The sequence below is a fragment of the Cryptomeria japonica genome, chromosome 4, assembly GCF_030272615.1.
Source record: "Cryptomeria japonica chromosome 4, Sugi_1.0, whole genome shotgun sequence".
Taxonomy (NCBI): Eukaryota; Viridiplantae; Streptophyta; class Pinopsida; order Cupressales; family Cupressaceae; genus Cryptomeria; species Cryptomeria japonica.
Window position 1 is genome coordinate 519,487,001 of NC_081408.1, and position 18,097 is coordinate 519,505,097.

Consider the following 18,097-nt stretch of genomic DNA (forward strand, 5'->3'; position numbering starts at 1 on the left):
CAGCGCCTCCCTTTCCTCATCAGTTTTGGGAAATTTGATGCTCGCTTCATCCAAGAACTTTCTGTCCTGAAAGAACTTCATCCCCTCTGTGGATAGACCGGTAATTTCTCCAATGAGATTCTCATCAATCTTAACCTTCCTCTCAGAGAGAACAATTCCATCATCCTTCCAGTTATTAGCAAAATACTTTGTAGTTTTAGGGTTAGCACCATGGAGATTCTTGAGAAAAGGAATCAGCCTCCCCCTCTCAATATGCCTCCAGACATTCATATTTTTCTTGTGCTTCTCATAGTTGTTCGACTCAACCCTCTTCCTGCTTCCCCCCATTTTCTCACAAATAATTCTTCTGTTGATCGTAGAGAAAATAACCTGAACAAAGAGCCAACAACAAAACTAAAGCACCCACAATAGTTGCCAGCCCTCACCACCCATAGAGATAATTAAGGCGCTGCCACCATATCGAATGATAACACTGTACCAATATCTACTTCGATTCATCATTATTAAAAATGACAACTTTTCCATGAATGATATTATAATCAATTAAGGCTTCGATGTTAGCTCCCAAATCACTATAAGCCTGCCACGTCCATCGACCCATATGCTTAACCCCTTCATTGGTGAGGTAGTTGGCCACCTCATTAGCTTCCCTAAAGGAATGGAAAATTTAGACCTTATTGAAGTTGGATAAGATAGATTTAGCTTCTTCTATCCAACTTTTTATAGTCCATGAAGGGGGGAATTGCCAAGAAGGCACTCAATAATATTTTTTGAATCACCTTCAATCCAGATATTTTTGAAGTTCATTTTATTTGCAAGATCGATTACCTGGAAAGCTCCTATGGATTTAGCTATGTTATTGTACTGTGAGCCCAAGGAGATTGCCACAACCAAAATGAATTTGTCATTATTATCTCTTAACAATCCCCCACTCCCAGCCGACCCCGAATTTCCCTTGATCGCTCCATCAAAATTAGGTTTTATCCAACCCCCTAGGGTTGAATCCAACAAACATTGTCATGATTCTTTTTTATAGGTTTGGAAGCCTTAGAAACATCAACTTTGATATGCCACTCTTTTTCCACCTTGAGGTCATAGCCAGTACAAACCACAACCTCCATCTTATCCTCCTTACATGGGATATAATTTATAATTTCCACAATTAGCCTATATATTCTCTCATACACAATATTCTCTAGAGCCTCCTTGTCCTTGAAGATTCTATTGCTACACTCCTTCCACACACCCCAAGCAATTGGGGAAAAGTAAAAGACCATAACCTGCGAATAGTGGGATTCAAAGAGGGGGTATTCCAATGAATAAAGAGGTCCTCTATAGAGCCAGGAAACACCCAAAATAAGTTCCATAAAGAAATAACCCTTCCCCAAATAGAAGCCACATATGGACAGTTGAGGAAAATATGATTAGCCGTTTTCGCCTCTTCCTTACACAAGTAGCATTGATTGGTAATTTGGAAGTCACCTTTGCAGAGATTATCAACCGTGAGCACTTTGTTCTAAAGAAGAATCCAATATAAAATATTAACCTTAGGTATAAGGTGTTTGATCTAGGATTTATCCCAAAGGGGAGAGGGTGTGGGAGAAGAGGACATCAACGAGATTACTGGAGAGACCGAGAAGCTACCAGATGGGTTAGGAGTCCAAACTAAAAGATCATCTTGTTGATGCAATCCCATATGCACAACCAAAAAGGAATATTGAATCGGCGCTAGATCCATGCTGATCTGGCAAAGATCCACCCATCCACCATTCCTCCAATATTCCTTAACATGAGTCCCATAGAGAGCCTTGCAAGTATCAACCCACCCATTGAAGCTATCATAGGAAATTAAGTGCTCCTTCATTATCCATCTATCTTCCCATAACCTAGCCTGATTCTCTTTTCTTATGCTCCAGCCGACTCCCTTTTCAATAGATTTCCTTCCTTTAACCATATCATTCCAGAGAGCTGACCCACGAGGCAAAATTGTAGATTCAAGAAAGGTCTTAAGGGAGCCAATATTGGCCATATATTTGCTCCTTAAAAATACTATTCCGTTCACCTTTAGAGGAAAAAGTTCTCTAGATTTTCTTAGCAAGGAGAGCCCTATTCATGGTTTTAATTCTCCCGAGACCCAAACCTCCCACATTTTTTGGTCTACAAACACCCTCCCAACCAATAAGCAACATTCTTTTTCTTTCTTCCACACCAGACCAAAGGAAGTTTTTTTGAATTTTTTCAATGGCTTCAACAAATTTAGAAGAGATTTTAAACAAACTTAAAGCATAAATAGGAAGATTATGAAGAGTAGCTTTAAGAAGTTGAATTTTACTTGCTTGACTGAGAAGAGTACCTTTCCATCCAACTAACTTTTTGCTAAATCTATCAATCAATGAATTCCAGAAGGAGTTAGGAGGTTTAACACCCAAGGGAAAACCCAGATAAATAGAAGGTATTGACTCCACTTTGCATCCAAGAATTCTGGAAATTTTATTCTACCTAGGCTTTGGGGTGTTGAAGAAAAATAAAGAGCTTTTCTGTCTATTAACCATCTGACCAGACACCAACTTATAATCATCCAAAACTTTTTTCAGATTCCTAGCTTCGACCATAGTAGATTTACCCATAAACATGGTATCATCCACAAACTATTGGTGGGAGTAGACCATATTACTGGATGAAGGCCTCAAACCCATTAGGGATCTCTGCTCGACCATACTTTTTAGGTTCCTACCAAGGAATTCCGCCATAATAGTAAAAAGAATAGGGCAAATGGGTTCCCCCTATCTTAGCCCTCTTGAATTCTTAAAGAAATGTGAAGGAGACTCATTCACAATGATGGATGTGGAGGCTGTGGAAATGAGTTGTCCAATCAATTGAAGGATACTATTGATTTTGAGTAAGTCCCATTCAACACAATCATAAGCTTTCAAAATGTCTAACTTGAGAAGAAATCCCTTAGACTTAGATTACATGAGAGAATGAATATTTTCATGGATAGAAATAATTGAATCAAGGATATGCCTACCAGGAACGAAGCCATTCTTCTAGGGAGAGATCAAGGAGGGAATAATTATCAACAATCTTGAGGTCATAACCTTAGAGATAATTTTATAGAAATAATTGCAAAGGCTTATAGGCCTAAACGCTTCAAAGTCTGTAGCTCTAGGGCGCTTAGGGATGAGGACCGAGAAGGTAGAATTTAGCTATTTAGGAAGGCAATTAGAATTAAATAAATCCTTAACAACATTCACCACATCATAAGCCACAATCTCCCAGAACCACTGAAAGAAGAACATAGGAAATCCGTCAAGTCCTGACGCCTTATTTCCTTCAAAATAAAAGACAACACTCTTGATCTCTTCCCTAGACGGAATAGCAGTTAGCATCTTGTTATCTTCTTCCTTAACAAGTCTAAGGATGGCATCTGAAAGATAATCTTTCATTGCATGATTAACTCCATCATTCGCCAAGAGAAGATTGCTGAAAAAAAGGACAAGTTGTCTGCCAATATCTTCGTCTGAGTGCTATTGAATGTTGATGTGTGTGTGTGTGTGTGTGTGTGTGTGTGTGTGTGTGTGTGTGTGTGTGTGTTATTGAGAGCTGATGGATATGGGTATAAAATAATGGTTTTTATTGAATGTTGATAAACATAGTTTTTGGTAGAATATCTTTATTTTTAGTGGGTTTTTAAGAAAATTTAAATATCTCATTATATCTCTACCATACTCTGAGTACTAATTATCTTATATTTTGAATTGGTCTTTAGCTTTATTTGTTGTGGATAAAGTTTTTAATAATTATAAGGACCATTTCTAATAAATATTCAATCAAAATATAACTTTATACCTAAAATAGTGTGTCTTATTTTAGGACACCTTAATGATTTCTTTAAATGATATTTTAAATTTTTTTTTGATGATCTAAGTCCTCGAATAAAATTTCTATTTGTGTTGGCTATCTTCTTGCCTATAAATGATGGAGTGTCATCCTATTTCAGATCTTATAATGGAAAGTGCTAAGGGGCATGATTTCTCATTATAATCATTAGGCAAACAACAAGGCTGCTACAACCACACATAAATTCCACTGTATCTCAGCTTTGCCCATTATTCTCAAGCAATCTTACTCTTCTTCTTTTCCTCCTCTTGAAGTTTGGCTAATTCAGAGGAATATCAGCACACTATATATAATCTTCTCTCACGAGTCTGCAGGTGGCTTGAGCAACACAATCACATTGGAAGGATGGTTGTTATAACTGAAATTTTTGTATAACAACTTAGAGTAGAACAATTCTTTCATGGTGTTGGAGGAAGAGTTTTCATTCCAAATTCATCTAAGGGAAAAGGAAATAGTCCATCCAATGCGTTTTTGTATGTAGAGCTGATTTAAAGTCGTTAGGGAAAAGTATTTTCAAATATAAGGTGGTCGTGCAAAAAAGTTTTTTATTGGTCAAAAACCATTATATCCCAAGACTAAAGAGCTATGCAGTAGTTCTGTTTTCCTGCCTGTTAAATGATAATCATCAGAGTGGTATTTCCGCCTATGACTATGTCTCATTTAAATATTTCTAATATATATTTTTTATCTTTCTTAAAAAAACCATTGATTACATTTTCATTTTCAATATTTTTATAAAAATGGTATTATATATGTAGCAATGGTAAACTTCAAAATGATATTTTTACATTTTATCTTCTTGAAATTAGTAAATTATACATCTTTTATGATGGACCGCCTAAATTTAATAGTTTTCTAGTCTCTCCTTAAGTTTGTCTTGATATAATTTTCTCATTCTTTTAAATAGATGTCAATCACTATAATGCTTCGTGTAATTTGGGTACAATTGTTTCAATATAATGACTTCAATTTTAAATCTAGGTATAATCTTCCTAAACTTGATTTTTATTTTTCAATTTTATGATTTGATTCTCTTATTATGACAAGAATGCATATCATTTCTATTGTGTTTTCCCACCATTTCACTTGATTTTTCACAATATGATAATATTATTGTCACAACCCATTTTAGCTTTGCAAAAATTTGATGAAACTTTAAGAACCTAAGTTTATTGATTAGATGCATGGTACATATGTTCATATTTGTTATAAGAATAATCAAAGTACTATTTCTATAAACATTTCATGATTAAATATTTCTATAATACTTGAAGTTGATCATGTTATTTTTGTTATTTTCATTTTGCTTTGATCTCCTTTATAATTGTTTAAATGTTCTTGGATGATATGATACATTGGTTTTTATAATTATTACATGATACTATATAGATCATGGTTTAAATATAATAACAAGAACATATTAAAACTGAATAGCATAATCATACCTTTATAATAATTTATTTAATATTAATTAGAATATCATAATATAATAATAATTTAATATTATTTAAAATAAATGATATAATGCTTTTTAAAGTAGAATAATGAAAAAATATGATATCTTTTACCTATATTTTTCTAAAGATAGGTATACTAGTATCTTTATACTCTTATAAGAATGGGGTTCCATAGAAGGGCTTGAGATCTATTTTTAAGGATTAGGAGGTCCCACAGAATTAAAAAACAATAGTTACAAGATTAATTAGAATCTTTTTCTCCAAAATAGCAGTCCCTACTTCTTAGGACTGCAAATTTACGTGGGTGGAAAAGGTGGGGGGCTAGAAATTGCTCCATCACCTTAGCATTTTTTCACTTGTCAATCATCTCATGTTTTTCAATTTATTTTTTATTTTTATTATATTTATGACCAACTTAAACTGAACTATAAAATTCATGGAACCATTAACTTTAAACTATTTCTAAGATTTTTTTAAGAGCACCTACTTGAACTTTTTAGGAAGCTCCCTCCATAAAACCCCATCCTAAAAATTATAAAGTTATAAAGACATCAAGTTTCCACAATCCATGAAATATTAATCTTAAGAGTTTCCAAATTAGATTCTGTATGAGTTTTTGCAAAATTATAAAACCACTATATACTTATAAAAAATATTCCTAAACTTAACAAACACTAACAAAATGTTTCAAGTATCCGCACCAATCTTATATGGATGGTTAAGATTTCAATGCACGGACTCCCTTTGAAATTTCCCTCGAAACGAAATGACTCGTTAAATTGAAAATGTTTGTTTCTAGAAATACTTCTCACACAGCATTAAAATTATTCCCTATTTCTTGATTTCACACTGACTGAAATTTAGTCATTGAAAACAGGCATTAAAACTATTACCTATTTCTTGATTTTGAACACTAACTGAAATTTAGTCATTGAAAAGTTACAAGTCTATCTGCCCAGCCCTTCAAACACGTCACTGCTATCCCTAGTTACCAGAAACGCGACGGGAGACTTCCGTTTCGCGTTTCGACGACAGAAACGGGTTTCCCGTTGCGGACGACCATTTCAGCCGTGATTTTCATTTTTCTAGCAGTTGCCGTTAATAAAAACTTAGACATTTTAATCTTTTCCCCAAGCCCAAGCTGGAGTTTACATTAGTTTATAAATGCGAATAAAGCCCAAGCTGGAGTTTACATTAATTTGCATTTTTTGTAAGCGAGTTAAGTATCACACAAATTTATTTTTGTCCTCCTAGTTTTATTATACTTATTGTGTGAAATGTTTTATACAAATTATTTTAAAATGAAAAAATGAAATCAAAGACTGTTCAAATTTTTTATAGAAATATATGTTTTATATATTATTTTTAAAATTAATTTTTTTTATATATATAAATAAATAAAATCCGTTTCTTATACGCAACCTCTTAAACTTCTGTTTCTCATCACATTACCGTTGTCGTTGCGTTTCTCGTTTCTCGTTTCTGATAACATAACTGCTATCTATGATACCATTTAGGCCAAGTAACGTGACGCTGCTTTTTTTCTTTGTTCGGGTTGGATGTCTGATTGTTTAGGCGGTAATGATAGAAAAGAAACAACTTCTAGCGTGTTGGAGCCGCTATGCTTGACTCCCCATTTAAACAATGACGGACAAATAACCAGAAAGCACTTACAGAAGGAATTTGAATTCTAATTCACAAAGCACATCATGTTCTTTATTTAGTGTGAAACGAAGAAATAGGGGATGATTTTAATGGTATTTGAAACTTAGTGTGAAGTGTGAGCATTATCATATTACTGTTTGGAAGTCTGCTACAGCTACTAGGCACATGGCAAAGGCCAGTAAAATGAGTTGGTCTATGTCATATGACCGTATTATCATATTATCTATTTCAATATTTAAATGTAAATGCTGATTAATAAAAATCAGATAAATGCAACTTAATCTATTTGAGATAAAAACAATGGTATCATGATTCGACACGAAATAAATAAGGACAAGAAAGAATTATAGTCATTGCATTATGATGATATGGGAGGAAAATGAGTGCATGTGTGAGTGGGCCGTAAAAATATGTGAAGGAAGCGCGATCAACGGACGGGAAAGAGGGTGTGGGTCGTTCCAAATTTCTTTTTATCAGGCGATCAACTGCGCGCCAACAGAGATTCATGTCCTCTCCAGTCTAGTCTTTGTGGAAAAATATATTAACAATAGACAAATTGGAGATACACAAAATACACAAACACAAGAATTTATCGTGGTTCATTAATTTGGCTATATCTACGGAAGCATGGATCTTATTATTATTGCAGCTTTCATACATAAGGATTTACCCTCATATTTATACAATAGTCTTCAAGAGAAGACGAAGGGACAAAGATGGGGAAGATGAAATGAAGAGTCAGACTTCACATCCCAACAACGAGAACAGGCCCTCAAATTAATTCAACTATTCGTAGAAAACGAAGTACCTGTCATGTTATAAGATCTGCAACGGTAAGAATTATCCTGGTTTCTATTTCTAGGTATAGGTAATATTTGTTTATGTTCATATAACTTTTATGTACAAGGAAGAAGAAGAACTTTTATCGTTTATGAGGGGAAACATTGAAAGTCTTTTTAACAAAGTCTTGTCATCATTGACTTTTGCATTTCGATTCTTTTTCTATAAAAACTGATGATGAGCTCCCTCAATTTCTCAATGGACCCCTCATTGAAAAGATTGAACCAAGAGCCAACTGTCAAAACATTATCATATTTGCTCCCAATGTCTCTATAAACATCACACTCCAAAAAAGTGTCTTCAACCACTTCTTTTGATAACTTTAGAGAAAATAATGAAATTAGTGACATATGTTAGGATGCTAAACAATTGAAAAATTATATATAAGATTTGAATATAATATTTAGGGATTTTGAGATTATATGCTATTTCACTAATCATAGCAAGTCCCAAGTATTTGATAATCCTTTATGGTCAATTGAACAATTGATGTTAGGATGATTATTAGTTGATCCACTAACACGAGTATATGATGAGATATGATAGATCCTTTGCTCGATTTTTTCAATTTGATGTAAAAGAATCTTTTTTTTTCCTTGAATGCCTTTATATTTATTGATGATATGATTTTTCAATTGGCGTCCTTTAATTAATATAAATTGATTTCCTTTTACACTTGAATTTAACACCAAATCATGATGATTTGTGCATCATTAGGTCATGACCAAACTGTAAAAGGAAGATGATTGACTCAAATGTTTGATTTTAGATGGATCAAGAACATAGTTGCGAGAATCATCTGACACCTATAGGCATGGATTGGTTCATAACAATAAGGTTGGATCAATGTTCAATTATTGGATTCTAGACTAGGATATGATTATTAATCAAAATTAGGTAGGGGAGACAATTGGACTAGGATTCCACACACAAAAAAGTAGGAATAAGTGATAATTGTAGGGGCAGGTGCATGTAAGGTTAGGTACACGAGTCCAATGTAAAAAATTCTATGATTTGTAGCTATAGAAATGTATTGATATATTTTCCTACACTCAAAGCTAAATGGAAAAATGCATAAAGGATGCATTTTTACCATTGCACATGCAAGCATGTTTTCTATTATCTTCTCCAAAATTCATATTTAACATTTAATTGTTTAATGCATTTCATTTTATTTTTAAGAAAGAGCAAGAATGTATAAAATGAAAAGAATAAAACTTAATAAATAAATAATTCATTAATATTGAAAAAATAATTGATATTTGTTTTTGATTACATGAAAAACAGGCTTTGAAGGGACTCAAAACCCTTTACAAATTAGAACTTGACTACTCAACAAAGATGAGAGAGCCACAACCAAAAAATAGAGTTTGTCCCGAAAGACAATAGGCAACCCAACCAAAGACAGGGCTAGCAAAACCAACCCAAACAACCAAATACAAGGGCCCTCAAGATTTACAACTAGTCTTGTGGGAGCAAAGAGTCATATCAAAAGAAGTTTTGGACGTCTTAGAATGCTTCCCCTTTATAGTAATCCATCCTTCTTCAACTTTAGCTGTCGCAACAGGCCAATCCGACGAGCCCAACATTGATCTATCTGGAATGGAAGAAAGAGAAACATTAGAGGGAGCAGTTACCATCGTAGACACAAGACCACATCCAACAGATAGGTCAACAACTGTAGCAACACATGGAGAAGTAGTCAGTGGGGTAAGAGACAACAAACCATTTTCAGCAGAAGAGACAACATCATCCTGTATTGCAACAAATTTAGTCACATAAACATCCTTTGTGGCATCCGAAGAATCTTTCATCGCCATTAAAGAAACTGAACTAGCCATAGTAGAAACCCTAGCATCCAGTGACTCTTTAGAAGAGTCAAAATATTTCTTTACCATGTAATGCTGGTATGAGGCCCTCGACCACCATGAGGCCACATGATTTTTCTTCTCAAGCCCACAATTCTCAGCCGCATGGCCGATTTTAAAGAATCTACGACACCTGAAAGGAATACCTTTGTAATCCAAACTTTGGACCCAGTTGCCAAAAGAGGAATTAATGACAATCTCAATTGGTATTCCCTTAGACACATCTAACTCCACAAGAATGTGAGCAAAAGTAGTATGATAAAGCCCAAAGGATTCATTATCCACCATAATGAAACTCCCAATAGCATCACCTATTTCCTCAAAGAGAGAATCAACCCACAAATGGAGAGGAAGGTAAGGAAGTCGAACCCAAACCGGAATTTTGTTGAACTTCTCAAAAAGGGGGTTAAAATTAGAGTGACAGGGTTTGGCCAAAAATGACATATTATCTTTCTCATAGAAAAAGATTTCACATAGAATTTCCACCAAAACTTATAATTTTTTTTTAACATTTTCAATGCATTTTACTTTCTTTTAGGGAATAAAGAAAAAATTTGACATTCATTTTTTAATATTTTTTTATTTTGTTTGTAGGAAGAATAAAACTATTATAAAATTAGATTTCTATTAAATAAAATAGGACAGTCAGGTCCAATAAACATGTATTTAGATAACACTTGTAGAAATAAATATAGTATAGTATTATAATTAAATACAACATAATAAAATTTTATTCTTTATTTGAATTCACCAAGAAGTTGAAAATAACTTAACTGTATGGATGAATAGCTACCTGCCTAATGAAATGAAGAAAGTAATTATAGTGAGATATGGATGTAGGAGAGACTTATCAAAATTTTGAAATGAAACTAGATTCTTTTATAGTCTATGATATTAGGAATCTGTTTTTCATCTACATAGGACTTTCAAATTATTGGATTGTCCCCTAGTCCATGTAAAAGGACCTAACTGTAGGATAAACAAGGTATACATATCTTACAATTATGTTCTAATTCTTTTTGTAATATAATTATTTTACAAAATAATGTTTTACATATAATTAATATATTGGTTTTTGTTTAGTACTTCAAAAATATGTGTTAAAGAGAAAGAAACAAGCTATCATTAGAGAAATGTAGAGGGGTTGTGGAATTTATGACGATTCAATGTTAAATGAACAGTATCATAATAAACATTTGAAAGAAACATTTAAAGAAATTTTTGAATCCTCTTCAAATGATGTATTGTTTTTGTATTATTGATTAAATGAATAAAAATATTTAAATATAATTTTTTTTATATAAAATTATTAATAAATTAAATATTTTTTAACAATTAATATTTTTTTTTGTTAAAATATCAAATAAAAAACATCGAAATGAGCTAACCATTACACAAAAAAAAACAAAAAAACTAGCGTGTTGGAGCCGCTATGCTTGATTTCCGATTTAAAAGATGACGTAGAAAAAAACACAAAGCACATATAGAAGGAATTTGCATTCCAATTCACAAAGCACATGTTCTTTATTTAGTGTGAAACGAAGAAATACGGGATGAGTTTAATGCTATTTTAAACTTAGTGTGAAGTGTGAGCATTATCATATTACTGTTTGGAAGTCTGCTACAACTACTAGGCACATGGCAAAGGCCAGTAAACCGAGTTGGTCTATGGCATATGACCGTATTATCATATTATCTATTTCAATATTTAAATGTAAATTCTGATTAATAAAATTCAGATAAATGTAACTTAATCTCTTTGAGATAAAATTAGTGGTATTATGATTCGACAAGAAATAAACAGAATTATAGTCCTTGAATTATGATTGAGTCAACTGTAAACTTTGATCAATCTATTTTGTACCTTTGTTAGGTTTGGTAGTAAGACAACATTAGATTAGTGTTTAATACCATTGAGTAATTGTACAACTGGACAGTTAACCATACCTAGCATGTTATTGATATCACCTTACTTAAGAGTACATGATAGTCTCTCCATGTCTAGAGTTAATCAATAACCTTTTGGTTTTAGTCTTTTGAAGATCGCTTGAACCCTTGAGTTATTTGCAAGTATATAATGATTTCTATGCAAGCTGAGTAAGGGCGGTGAACATGGACAACACTCATTGTGTTAATTATGGAAACCTTGGCCAAGGTGGCACAATAGTTTGCATGCATCTATTAGTTCATAAGAGTCAGATGCACTGCTAGCTAGAGTGTCATACAAGTAAGGAGGTACCTATAATCTATGACTGATTAGTAAGTGTAGATTCTAAACAACAAGCTCAGAGGCTCATTGGCATTTGTTTTATCTTTATATGTTGCCCCCGCGAAGGGTCAAGCCCTTCTAATAGGAAGCAACATGGGGGACTTAGGTTCGTGGTTGGGTGGAAAAGCCCTTGATGGTGATCTCCCTCTCCTTAATGTAATGTGAAAAGATTTTCTCTTAAAAAAGTTTAAACTCTCTCTCTCTCTCTCTCTCTCTCTCTCTCTCTCTCTCACACACACACACACACACACACACACTTTATGTTATGAAATTGAAAGATGTTAGTTATTGTTTCCTTTTTGCGAAAAATGGTAGTTATTTACAGTTATGTTAGTTTTAAAGGTTTCAAATTCAGCTGAACATGTAATCTATGAAATTATTTTATTAGATTTAGGAAAATCTAATTCTTTTTCTATTTTAGAAATTTTGGCTATTACGTTATTTTTGTGAGGAGATTTTGAGGGTGATGAAAATTTAAATGATATATGAAGTAAGGAATGTGAGAGATTCATCTTTAATGATAGTTTTATTAGTTTAAGAGTAATATTTTTTAAAATTAAAAACACATGCTAACAGGGATCTTGTAAGAGGAATTTTTTTTTTTTTAATGTACGACATGATCTTGATATGGTGAAGAGTGCATATGTTTTTTATATAAATGTAGATAGGATATCTCCTAAGTAGAGCTACAAGATTAGTAAGGGAAAGTGGATGTTTATACCCCAAAAGCTAGGATTTGGCTTCACCCACTTCTTTTGATAAATTAAGAGAAAATTTAATAATGAAGTTAGTGACATATCTTAGAATACTAAACAAGCGAAAATTTTATATGCAGGATTTGAATATAACTCTTCTTGGAGACTTTGGTATTATGGGTTACTCTTCTAATCATAAAAAGTCTCAACTATTTGATAATCCTTTGTGGTCAATTAGACAATTAATGTTAGGATTATTGTTAGCTGACTTACATGCACTAGCATGAGTATACATGATGGGATATGTTAGATCCTTTGCTCAACTTTTTCAATTTGAAGTAAAAGAAAATAATTATTTTTCTTGAACATCTTTATATTTTTTGATGGTGTGATTCTTCAATTGGTCTCTTTTAATGAATACAAATTGGTGTCCTTTTATACTTGAATATAACACCAAGTCATGATTATTTGTGTATAGATGGATCATGACCAAAGTATAAAAAGAAGACAAATGACTAAAATGTTTGATTTTATATGGATCAAGAACATAGTTGTGAGAATGATCTCACAAATATATACATGGATTGGGTTCAAACCATAAGGTTGGATCAATGTTCAATTATTGGATTTTGGATTAGGAAATGATTAGTAATCAAAATTAGGTAGGCAAGCCAATTGGACTAGGATGAGACACATAAAAGAATAGGGATAAGTGATGACCATAGAGGTAGGTGCATGTAAGTTTAGATACATGAGCCCAATGCACAAAACTTTATGATTTCTAATATAAATGTGTTGATATATTTCCCCAAGCTACACACAAAACGAAATGGAAAATGCATAAATGATGTATTTTCGCCATTACACATATAAACAAGTTTTCTATTAACTTCTCCAAAATTCATTATTAATATTTACTTGTTCAATGCTTTTTGTTTTATTTTTAAGAAGAACAAGATTGTCGTAAAACCCAAAAAATAAAATTTAATAAATAAATAATTCATTAATATTAAAAATTAATTGATATTTTTTTTCTCAGTATATTTTATTATAAAAAATAAAACTACTATAAAATGGAATACATTTCCACCAAAACTTATAATTGACTTTTAACTTTTTCAAGCTACTTCACTTCATTTTGTGAAAGAATAATTTTATGTATAAAAATTAAATTAAAAAAATGACATTTATTTTTCAATATTTTTTATTTTGTTTATATGAAAAATGAAACAATTATAAAATTTGACTGCTATATTAAAAAAAAAGAGTACACTCATCCAATAAACATGCATTTAGATAACACTCTTAGAAATAAATACAGTAGTATAATCAGATATAGCATAATAAAATTTTATTCTTTATTTGAATTCACGGAAAAGTTGAAAACAACCACCTGATAGAAATGTATGGATGAATAGTTACCTGCCTAATGAAATGAAAAAACTAATAACAATAAGATAGGGATGCCGAAGAGAACTATCAAAATTTTGAAATAGAAATAGATTCTTTTATAATCTATGATATCGGGGTATCAGTTCTTCATCTACAGAGGGCTTATAATATATGACTGTACCCTACTCCATGTAGAAAGGCCTAACTATAATGTAAACTGAGTCTACATACCTTACCTGTGAAAGATATAGATTAATTGTCACCTTCTTTTAAAAAAAATAAGTATAATTTTATATGCAGTGTGCACCAACAATGTGACCAGTGCAAACTGAAATAGATATTCAATTATTTTAACTATTTAAATACCGAAGTACGACTGGAGATGGAGGAGAAAGCAAGGCCACCACTTTTCGCATGGATGGCCTCTCTTTTGGCGATGGTCGAGTGCAGAGAAGGGAAATCTCAATCACTTTCTCAATTTCATCGCTAAATGTTTCATAATCATTTAGCAGCTCTGAATCTATTAAATCCAGCACAACGTGAGCATCATTCTTCCTCATGATAGCAGCCCATTCAGCCAAACCTCTGCTTTCTCCTCCTCCCGCATCCACGATGGCTGCTTTGCCGGTAACTAGCTCCAGCAACACGACTCCGAAGCTGAACAAATCTTGCTTCGGGGAAAACCTAACTCCAGAGCCGCATTCTGGAATGAAACAACCCACAAATATTTACTTTAAAGACCCAATGAGTGAAATTATTAAAACGAAAAAACACAGAGAAATCCAAGTACAAAAAATATGTGCACCTGGAGCCATATAACCATGAGTGCCAACAAAAAGGGAGGAGCTACTGCTTTGGCCTTCTGAATACATCAGTTTTGCATGGCCGAAGTCGGCCAAATGTGCTACGTATTCATCATCCAGCAAAATGTTGGCCGATTTGAGGTCACGGTGTACGATTGGAGGTGTGCAGTCGTGGTGCAAATATTTCAGAGCCTGCGCCACACCCAAACCTATATTCAGTCGAATCTTCCACCCTAGCCTTTCTGATTTGAGTGCTTTCCCCAAAGAACCCTTTGACATATATTCGAAGAGCAGAACGTCCATGTTGATGGTGTCCCCATACACGAACCCAAGAAAACGTACAATGTTTTTGTGGCGGATGAAGTTGAGAGCTTCTATCTCGCGCATTAAACTACTTCTCCCCTCCTCCCGCAATTTCATGACCTTCGCAGCTATTGTGAGACTGTTCTCCAATTCCGTCAGAAGAACCTTGTACACTTTTCCGAAGCTGCCAGAGCCGATTAGATAATTATCACTGAATTCTTCCGTGGCGTTCAATATTTCTTGATATGTAATCCTGTGCTTATAACCTCTGGCAATCTCCACCTCCACTTTGCTGAGTGAACCATCGCCTGTATCCTCCTCTTTGTTCATTTCTTCACCTTGTGCAGTTACCTTGCTCCTGCTTCCGTAATACACAAGACATATTATGACAAGTGTAATAGTAGCCAATCCAGCAATAACAATTTCAACCATCCTGCCTGTCCCCAAACTCTTGTTATTACTAGTACTATTACTACTTTCCAAGCAAGATTTGGAAATGGGTGGGCCACATAGAGCATCGTTACCATCAAAGGCGCTTGCGTTGCCCTCAGAGAAAGCTTTTACTGCGGGAATTCGGCCACTGAATAGATTATATGAAAAATTGAATTTGGAAAGAAGTACTAACCCTGACAAAGCAGGTGGAATCTGACTAGATAGTTGGTTGTGGGAGACGTCTAATGATTCAAGTAGCACCAGATTTGCAATCTCTGGTGGAAGAGAGCCAGATAGCCTGTTCCAACTGAGATCCAACCCAGTTGACAGATGCACCAGCTTTCCTATTTCCCTTGGAATCGATCCTTCAAGTCGGTTTCGAGATAGGTCTAACTCTATCAATCTCGAGCAATCTCTGAAAGATGCCGGAATACTTCCACTTATATTGTTGCAGCTTAACTTTAGGATGAGCAGGTCCGAAAAGTTGTTGCCGAGATGTTGAGGAATAGCACCTTCAAGCGAGTTCCGACTGAAATCTAGACCTTCTAAACGCATGAGACTTCCGAGTTGAGAAGGAATATTTCCGCTGAGTTTGTTATTGCTCAAATTGAGCCTACCCAGGTATTTGAGATCCCCAATTTGGGGAGGAATAGGGCCACTTAAGTAATTCCCACAAAGAATGAGATCAGTGAGGTTCTTGAGTTGGCCTACCTCGGCAGGTATTTCTCCATGAAGTCTGTTGAAGGACAGCTCCAGGTAAGCCAGATCAGATAATTTTGAGATATCTGAAGGAATGTGGCCTGTGAAGTGGTTATTTTGAACTCGAACTCTTCTCAATGAAACGCAATCCTTCAAAAGCAAAGAGATATTTCCTACCAGAAAATTATCGAAAAGAGTCAGATATCTAAGTTGCTTGGCCTTACATAATGGAGGAGGATATTCGCCGCTTAGACGATTGGAATAGGCATCTAGTATGCTCAGATTGCTGAAATTTCCAAGAAATGTAGGCAGCTGACCTTCCAGTCTGTTCCTACTGATGTACAGCTCTGTAAGATTCGGTAGAAAACCAATTCCTTCCGGCAAGGCGCCGCTCAATCGATTTCTTTGCAAATCTAATAATTGTAAACTTGTAAGATTTGCCAAGGATTCAGGAACCTGGCCAGAAAGACTATTATTGGAAAGGTTTAGAAAACTCAAACTTTTCAACCTACCGATTTCCCCAGGTAAACTTCCAACAAGATTGTTGGAACCCACATATATCTCTTGCACCATTGACATGTTGCCCAATTCAGCGGGAAGATCCCCTGAAAGAAGATTCTCATACAACCATAAAATTTGGAGGCGTCTGAGAAGGCCAAACTCTCTTGGAATAGGACCTTGTATTTTGTTTCCATATACAGCAAACACTTCCAGTGCCGTGCAATTCCCAATGCTTGAAGGGAGAAAACCATTCAACTGGTTATCAAATAAATTTAACTCTTCCAGCTTTTGCAGTTTGCCGATTTCCAGTGGGATTGTGCCTTTCAAATCGGAGGCGGCAAAGCTAATATATCTAAGCTTGGTGCAGTTCCCAATTTCACTTGGTAGGGAGCTAGTAAAGCGGTTACCATGCCCTACTCTTAAATCTTGAAGATTTGCAAGCTTACCAAGAGAGGCGGGCACTGCTCCAGAGAGATTGTTGGCATATAAATAAAGCTTGGACAGGTTTGACAACTCTCCCAGCTCCGGAAGAATGACACCAGATATATTATTTGAACTCAGATCAAGAAAAGTAAGCAAGCTGCAGTTGATCAATGTTGATGGGATGACACCAGTGAAAAAGTTATTTGAGAGATCGAGGTGGTGAAGGCGGTTGCAATTTCCCAATTCAGGAGGAACATGTCCATTTAATCTGTTGCCGGAAAGGTCGAGCTCCTCCAACCGGCTAAGCTTAACAATCATAGAAGAAAGATGGCCGGATAGGTTTCGGCTGGGAAGAGCGAGGGAAATGACGTTACGAGATGTTGATGTCGATGTACACTTGACGCCTTGCCACATACAGAAATCAGATGAAGCGGAGGCGTTGGACCAATCTGGTAGAAAATCTGTAGCTCCACTGCCCTGTAGCGACTCTTTTAACTGTAAAAGAATGTCGGCTTCTTGTGAAACGGCGTAGGCACTGCTAATCAGGAAAGCTAATCCACAGAAACACAAACATAGAGTTGCTGAAGACACAAACTTAACTCTCCGATCGGGAGAAGTGGTGGGTGAAGGCTCCATCAACATTTTAGCAAAGAAAATACTCTTTTTCTGTAGCTACCAAAAACGCATACTATGTAGGATATTGTAACTTGTCTATGGAAGAATGTGCTTAGGAAAAGCATTTAACAACTTTGATCTCGTAAACAGGAAGACCTATTTCGAGGACCTTGAATGTCGAAGTATGGGCTATTTGCCGATGTTTGACATACAAATAATCAAACGCCCTAGCAGT

At 34.6% G+C, this 18,097-nt stretch overlaps 1 protein-coding gene across 1 annotated transcript; it reads right to left on the reverse strand.

Annotated features, from left to right (window-relative positions):
- Positions 1–14,290: 14,290 nt before the first annotated feature.
- Positions 14,291–17,889, reverse strand: LOC131031228 (probable leucine-rich repeat receptor-like protein kinase At5g63930). Its single transcript, XM_057962276.2, has 2 exons — positions 14,892–17,889; positions 14,291–14,789 (listed from the first exon to the last, which is right to left on the reverse strand). The coding sequence occupies exons 1-2, from the start codon at positions 17,887–17,889 to the stop codon at positions 14,437–14,439; spliced, it is 3,351 nt and encodes a 1,116-aa protein (XP_057818259.2). The 3' UTR covers positions 14,291–14,436.
- Between the last annotated feature and the right edge of the window lie 208 nt (positions 17,890–18,097).